The following is an 8,206-nucleotide window of genomic DNA, read 5'->3' on the forward strand; positions in this document are numbered from 1 at the left end:
AATACTTCAATGCCTTTTTAATCCTTAGAACAGAGCATATTTATCAACTCTGTATCACAGCGTGTTCTCTGTTTCTCAGGGTACCTTTTATTTCATTAACATAGTAACTTCAGAAAACAAAGAACCTCTGATTAAATCTGATTAAAATTACATGCTCTGTGAAATCTGTGTACTATGATCAAATTTAACATCACATTTTTAAATGTGCAGCATGCGACTGGTTTAAACCACTGACTGCATTCAGTGCATATGTGTATCAGCTACTCCCAGTTCAGTTAGGCTGACAGCAGGTTGCCTTGATACATATAGCCTTCAACCCAAAGTACAGAATCACTTCACATATTTAATCAAGACATGTCCAAGCTACACATCCAGCAGAAAGTCTACCTTGTGCTGTAGTATAAGACAAAAATTAAAACAACAAATAAAACTAAGAAGAACAATGCTATCCTATCTGGCAGGCCTGAGCCCTGCATTTATATTCAGAGCTAAACTTTCCACAGTTTTCAGAGGACCTAAACCCAACAGCCCTTACCAAGCTCAACTTCAGGTGTTAACATCACGGTTGTTCTGTGAAGACTATATGCCAAAATCTATGCATTTAGAAAAGACTGTGGAAGTGATCTGATTTTTTACCTTCTGAAGCTACTGGTATCCACTGTATCAGTTAACAGAAGGAATCTCTCAAACAGCAAAGATGAAAGTAATAAATCTCCTAATCATAAAATATCTTGCATCTCATTGTTTTTCACTAAGAGGGCAGTCAGGCCTTGGAACAGGCTGCCCAGGGAAGTGCTGGAATCACCATCCCTAGAAGTGTTTAAAACCCGTGTAGATGAGGCCCTCAGTGACACGGTTTAGTGGCGGACTTTGCAGTCCTGGGGTAACAGTTGGACTTGATGATATTAAAGGTCTTTTCCAATCTAGCTGATTCCATGATAATATAAAAGCACTTCCTTTTCTGAAAATAAAACAAACTCACTTCTGTAATGGCTTATGAAGCCTGAACTTGCATAGCAAAGCACTCTACATCTCTAGATAACAATATCCCAAAAATGACTATGCCTTAGTCAGAACATTCATATTTTATATATTTGTTTAACTATACAAAAATAATACAGCATTTTAGGGAATAATTACTTGTTGCTCGTATAGAGAACGGCCAACTGATGCACTACATTCACCACCACTTCGTAACATCGGTTAACAAAGCAAGACAGCTCCTGAAATACAAGAAAATAAAATGTATCTATACATACAGACTCTGCTCATACACAAGCTGACATTGCATCCAAAACATTGAACAGGAACCACTGAACTTGCAGCCCAAGGCCCAACTACATCCCTAATCCAAGTCAGTGGACAGACCTACATCAGGATGGAAAACACTCTACTAGCAACTCTAAAAAAACACCTGGGACTAAGCTCATAAGCTATCAAACACAAGCTTCCAGTGCATCTTGGACTGTTTATATTCCTGGTTCAATTTATCAGAGAGAGTAAGAAGCAACTTGACAGTGCCCAAGTAGTTTCAGAAAGAATACACCCAATAGCAAAGGCAGTGCCTTTTCCCATGATATTCAAGAGTCAGGCTTCAGGAGCTGGTGATAGACAAATTCAAATTAGAAATTAATACAGAAGCCTGTATCTGCTCTAAGAGTCATAAGCCACAGATTACTGTTCTCAAAAAACCCAAGCAAAAAAAGTCAATGTTCCCTGAGCAACAGGATAAATGAATCTGAGTTTTCCCTTAACCACTATAATATTTTCATAAAGGTATTTATAAATATTTCTAAAGGTCTCATTAAAGTACCCTGTAATATTATCAGAGAAAAGTCAGTATGTGATGAGTCTAGCCAGTCAGCACACAGATGGCTTCATAGCAGACAGCCCACACCAGCTAACCAAAACCTGCCAGAAGACTGGCTAACAGCTGAATTCTGTCTTCCTCTCCATCAAAAATAGATTTATTTGGGCTTCTGCCTTCTATTAGTCACCAGTTTTCACAAAACATAAGTGTTGTTACTTCTTAAACTTTTATTGCTCTAAAAAAGCAGCCTAAACAAGAGAACAGATTCCAGAGGAATGGATTAATAGACACCGAGATCGTGTTTCCTGGGAAAGGGGCACCAGCTGCCATTTTAAAACTTCCAGGAAATAGTCCAATTTAACAGCACATGCATATTGGCAGCTACATAATACATGAGCTTAAAGTCCTTTCCAACCCTAAGCATTCTATGCTTCTTGTAATAGAACAAGATTATGATTTCATCATAGTTCTTCAAATACACTGTCTTCTGCAGGATCAAGAGACCCTAACTAGTGTTTCACAGCAATATTTTGATAATTAAGAAGTATTGGCATATCAAATTCGAGGCTATATTTAGTTAATCAAGAAACCTTGAACTCAGAAGAGGCAATAAATCAATACGTGGACATTAGCTCTATGAAAGCAACATTTCACATCTTATCACCTTAATTCATATTTTCACATTGCCCTTGGGGGTGTGCTTGTAACACTGACCAGAACAGCATTTCCAAGTCTGTGGATACAAGCTACTATCGAGTGGATTTAGGGGAACACAACAGTTGAAAAAGAAAACTCAGCAAGGAGGAAGTTTTCCTCATAGTTTTACCCAAAGCAGTACACACCTGTTCGCTCAGTAACTCTCCCTTTGGGGAAACATCCTGCATCTCCCTTCTTTCCAAATTTGCTCAACAATCAGCAAGCCATAACAGCATACATACAAAGCAGGCTTACAAGAAACACTGCTGTATTTTCCCATAGTGCTTACCCTATAAATATACACATCAGCATTCACCCCATAAATAACCATAAACTTGTTCTGCAGAGAGAGTTTGCAATGCAGAGAGGTATCCAGAGAGCCAGTCACTCTGCTCTCAGCTTCTACCTGAACAAAGCATCCTGGCATGGGAGGGAGGGGAGAAGTCTGGAAAAAACACAAGTGTACAGTAGCCTCATTTCAGAACCACTAAAAGGTCTCAAACATCTGCTCAGAAAGAAATAAAGAATGAAAGATGAAACTGGCAAAGTTGATGGGACAAAAAGTTTGGAAAATGGGAAACAAACCTCCAAGATATCCTAACAACTAACTGCACTTGGGCATGGTAAAAGAGCTTGAGAACCAACTTCCTATAGCATTCAACCTGTTATGACTCAGTAAATGACTACTGCCATGCCACTATACAGCAAGAAAAGGAATTTAACCTTTGCTAAACTAGAATTTGTTTAAACATTCTGGAAGCTTCCTGTATATTCTCTACTTCAATGCAGATATTTGCAATATTATAAACAATACTGCATAAAAATAGAAACATTTTTGGGAACAGTCATTTCAGCTATAATAAGACCAAAAAAAAAAAAAAAATCCATACTGAAACCCAAGAGCATAAGAAATCCTCATAAGAAACACAGATGCTGTTTTCATGCAAAGAATCCTGATAACAACCAAATTGCGTAAGAAACAAGTGTTCTTCCCTGAAGGTTTGAATCTGGTACAAGTAATTTTTTTCCAGGTACATGTTTTAGCTTTGCTTTCTTCTATCATCTAAAGAAAACATGTATAAAGAATTAATCCACTCCCAATGTCCAATGAAAACTAAAACCTGCTAATTAAACCCATAAAAAATAGGCATCTTTACCTTTGCTATCAAAGGAAACAACCTCAATTTATCTTCTCCTACTGAAATTTTCTTAAGTGAATTCTAATTTCTTTGAGCAATGATGACACAAACTGCAATTTCTTCTCTCATTAGATTTCCAGAGTTTTAGATGAGTATAAAAAAAACCCCAAAACAATGTGTGATATGTCAGCTGGTTGTGACAGGTCTGCAGGCAAAACATAGTAACATATTGAATGACTGCAACCTTTCAGCAAGATGCAAGCAGGATACTAAAGACTTAAATCCACTTTGCAAGTAAAAATAAAATTATAAAAAAAATTATCAAAACATACTCTACCTGCAAAAAAGAAACAAATCTTCCCATCTGTATTTGGCAATCTCCCTCCACCATGCTGGAATCTGTGGCTTAAAAGACAAGCATTTGTCAACACTTTCAAAAGCCTGTATTGTACCGGTTAAATTAACATTGAAGCTTTCTCTCCAAGCCACTTGTCTGTCATACAAGTGGAGCGTACTATTACAAGCATACTGGTGGAACCTTAAAAGCTTTTAATTTTGCTCTCCTAGGCTGGGCTTTTTTGAAGTTTCTTTCTCATTAAAAATTACAGTTTGTAAATTAGACACACAGCAGGAAAAAAAGTCTCCATCACACCTGAAAGAAAATAAAGACATCTAACTTCATATAAAAGCTTCCATTTTAAGAAGTTTGTATGAAAGCACTAGGTATTTATACTACGAGGAACATCCGCTAGTAATTATTTACTATCCAACTAATGGTTCAAAGTTCCTGGACTAGTCCTAGTCAATCCATAGACAAGATGAAAAAAACCAAACGTTTCTTTATACAGAAGAAAAAGACCAGCACAGTATTTGTTTAAATTTCAACCATCGAGCCACTAACTTTGCTAGCTGTACTAAGTAAGCAGGCTGGCTGTTATCAAAGCAGGTGCTACAAGGGAGGATATGGAAGCGAAGAATCTAATTTCACCATCCCTGCCTAACCCACAGAAGGCTGACCTCGCAGTTCTTGCCATTCTCAAGCATTCCCTGCAGAACACCCATCGGGAACAAACTGCTGCTATAATGTTAATCCGCAACAGTCTGGCTTTTTTCACGCTAGAAACATGGGGAAGTTTTCAGCGATTCCCTAGTGATATGCTGCCAAAAATCATACTTTAAGATATTTAAAACCATGACTGATAAGAAGTGAGAATCTAATAAGGGGAGGTGGTGGGGGGGAAATAAAGGTAAAACAAGCCAACAAAACCCACACTTCTTCATATTCCTTAACTGAACCACAACAGTTGCATAGCACTTAAAAGAATGATAAACAGTCCTTAGCTCAACAATTTCACATTCTCCAATACTTCTGTCACAGTCAAAGCTCTTAAAAAGCTTTTAAAAAACCCTTTTACAAGACTACTATGAGAAGTTTCTGAAACAGAAAACAAAGTTAGCTGACATGCCTTTAAAACAACTCAATGTATTCAGTCCTCAGGACCAAGACATGTGCTTATTCCCAGACTAGCATCCTTTAAGGTAGAAGCTTTAGACCAAGACTTGGGAGGAGGTTAGTATTTTAACTCCAAGACAAAAAGCAGGTTTCACCTAAAGTAGGGTCCCATGATTTGTCAACTGAATCAAGTCAGTACTCTTATGTCACTGTCTGAACAGTAGCAAGAGTAGTATTACCTGCACTTGAAGAGCAGGTGATAATAACACACTGCAACTTCTCATGGAACAACTGACTGCATGGTCCGAGTTATTAATGGTTTCATTGTTTTATTACAAGGAAATTACAGATCTACTGTTTTACTACAAACAATGTAAAATCTAGTCCCAATAGGAAATAAGTTGGTTTAGTATGTGTTTATATGTGAAAAACAGGTTTCTAATGCCATACTTTGTAAAGACAGGAGCTACAGTACATAAGCTGCTTATTTATTATACATTTAATACAACCTCAAGGGCCTATACTCCCTATTTCTTATTTTAATAAGGCTGCCACAAAATTTCTTCTAATGTAAGAACACTTACTGCAAGCAACAGGACTTTACAGATAAATGTTACTGTTATCTTAAGCTAACTCAGGACAGTGAAGAGACACTAACATACATCCCTATAACCTTAGTCTGTTACTTGGTGTCCATCAGCCAAAGAAACAGAGAAAGCACATATCCAATTATAAAATTATACTTATTGTAGCATTTAATATAACCTGAAGCAGTAACAAAACTACGAACTTTTACTTTAAAGGGAGCTACTTACCTCCTTCTCCATAAAACAAGAGGCCATTATAAAATTTAGTTTCTGCCTAACAACAAAAGCAGAAATTTGTTTTTAATAAATAGGATATATGTAATCATGCTACAAAAATTATTTAGACATCATATCTTGTTTCTTTACTGCTAAAGAATAAATCTATACATCAGCTTGCCAATCTGCAAACATTTTCATACACAGTAATAAAAGACAGTTGAATTTACCTCATATTTTAACTTCTTGATTTCACAGCAGAGAGCAGCATATACAGTTATTACTTTGTTTAGAACCTAGACTCAAAGAGTGGAGAGGGGGAAACACACAGATTACACATACATTCACTTTTAGAGGGCTTGTATTTAGCGAGAAAACTCTTACTTATTTTTAATTTTAAACATAAAGCTTTTACCTTGTTTTCTGTCTTTATGAGCTCTAGCAGGGAGGACTGTTCATACGGCAAAAGCTAAAATTAAAAAACAAAACCGAAAAGAACAACTTTAGAAAATATTGGTCAAAAATGCATTTATCCAACTAGGTAAGTATTTCCCTCTTCCCCAGTTTAATCTCAAACAGGGTCAGTAATAAGAGAGCAATAACTGCAAGTTACAGGCAACCTATGCTGTAGAAAATCTTCTCCCTTTACATTTACACGGAAATACTTTTGCTTTTGCTCTAGGCAGAAAAGCAAATAACGAGGTGTACTATATAGCATTTACAACAATTTACTTATAAAACTTGGAATGCAAAAGCATAGTCATTATGGAGTATGTAGGAAAAAACAGCTCAGGAAACCTAAAAAATGAATTAAAGAATCCCAAAAACAGGATGCAAAGCATACAGCTGTATGCAGGCACTGGCATTTTGTACTGAACTCAGCTATGACATTGACTAGTTCATGTACATCCAGCACTTTGGTTGCCCCACAGAGTTTATTCGAACCATTCAGGCAGATGATTGCTTGAGACTGCATCTTCAGCACAGACAAGTTTCATATAGTAACAAAAGTGCTTTTAAATGAGGTCTGCAAATTCAGTGAGGAGAAAAGAAAAACCAATGCTCTGCAGAGAACTTATGACCAAGGAAATAGCCACCTCTAGGTCAGAAAACACTATGCCAAGGCCATTAAGTCAGAACACAACTACGCAACTACAGATAAACACACACAGCTCACTCTGCAGTTATACAGCTATTAGTGAGCTCTTCTGGAAGCCCAACCCCAAAAGGGAAGAGGTTTGTTGGACTTGGCCTTCCCAACACATGTAGAACTATAAAGTCATTTAACTTCCACTAGTAACTGAAACACTGCAAATGAGTAACATGAAACCACCTTCTCTTACGATATGCACCAATTTATTAACTGCTTGATAATTAAAATAGTATTGGATAGGTTTCCCAAACACAAAAGTCAAAGTTTTAAGAGCACCAATGCATGAACCTTTTACATTTCAGGTTTTGAAGGGAAGGAGAAAGTTATCAGGAAAATAACAGTTGCAATGTATTTTAAATATATGAAGACCTTTAATGCAATGGGATCAAGGCTGAAGTCCCAAACATCTCCAACAGAGTCATCCAAAGCATCTTCAATTCTCTTCAGCTGAGATGTATATTCCTCAAGAAATTTTCCATAATTCTTCAACTGCACTTCAGCATGAATTTCTGAGAATTGATAACATTTGTACAATTTTATAGACTGTTCACTAAACTACAATCTCAATTTCATTTAGAAATATTTAATCTGATGCTATTTAGGTTTAGTACTGTACTCCTCATTTTGCTGCAGCATTTTTCCTTAACACTGTCACATCTTTAATACAAAGTTCCTATTTGTTTAAAAACAATCCTACAACTTAGTGTAAGTTTGAAAGAAATCCAAATACTACTTAAAGAATATCAACCATCTAGGTGATTTGCTGAAATTTTTAAATGTACATATTTTTTCAAGCTAAGATCTTAACAAACCTAACAATCACATTAAGATGCTGAGCAAAGAAACTACTGTAGAAGCCACAACACATTGGCTGAACCAGTACACATGCAATTATATTAGAACTTTGAGACAATGGGTCTAATCAGTTCAGCCTGAGCAGCAGACAAATTAGTAGCAATGTTCCTTTCACTCACTCTCTGCTACCTCTCAGTAAGATATTTGGGCATTACATGGAAATCTATAGCTTTTAATCATTCCTCCCTCTTGTAACACCATCTTCAAACAGAACTTCTGCTTAACACTTGGACATTGAAATGCACAGCTGTCCTGTTAATGTTAGGGGCAAGTAAGTTCAAAAGGTAACATTCAGCT

The 8,206-nt window shown here is 36.6% G+C and overlaps 1 protein-coding gene across 1 annotated transcript in view; it reads right to left on the bottom strand.

The window, feature by feature from the left end:
- The window catches only part of KIAA1033 (KIAA1033 ortholog), a gene marked incomplete at its 5' end in the record, with an annotated part of 31,255 nt that extends 23,692 nt beyond the window's left edge, over positions 1-7,563 (bottom strand). Inside the window, 6 exons of the mRNA XM_010015966.1 lie at positions 1,140-1,223; positions 3,983-4,050; positions 5,914-5,959; positions 6,132-6,197; positions 6,317-6,370; positions 7,424-7,563. Coding sequence (XP_010014268.1) covers positions 1,140-1,223; positions 3,983-4,050; positions 5,914-5,959; positions 6,132-6,197; positions 6,317-6,370; positions 7,424-7,563 — 458 coding nt within the window. The remainder of the gene's footprint in view (positions 1-1,139; positions 1,224-3,982; positions 4,051-5,913; positions 5,960-6,131; positions 6,198-6,316; positions 6,371-7,423) is intronic.
- Between the last annotated feature and the right edge of the window lie 643 nt (positions 7,564-8,206).

The sequence above is a fragment of the Nestor notabilis genome, unplaced genomic scaffold (genome assembly GCF_000696875.1).
Source record: "Nestor notabilis isolate BGI_N333 unplaced genomic scaffold, ASM69687v1 scaffold13176, whole genome shotgun sequence".
NCBI classification, from domain to species: domain Eukaryota; kingdom Metazoa; phylum Chordata; class Aves; order Psittaciformes; family Psittacidae; genus Nestor; species Nestor notabilis.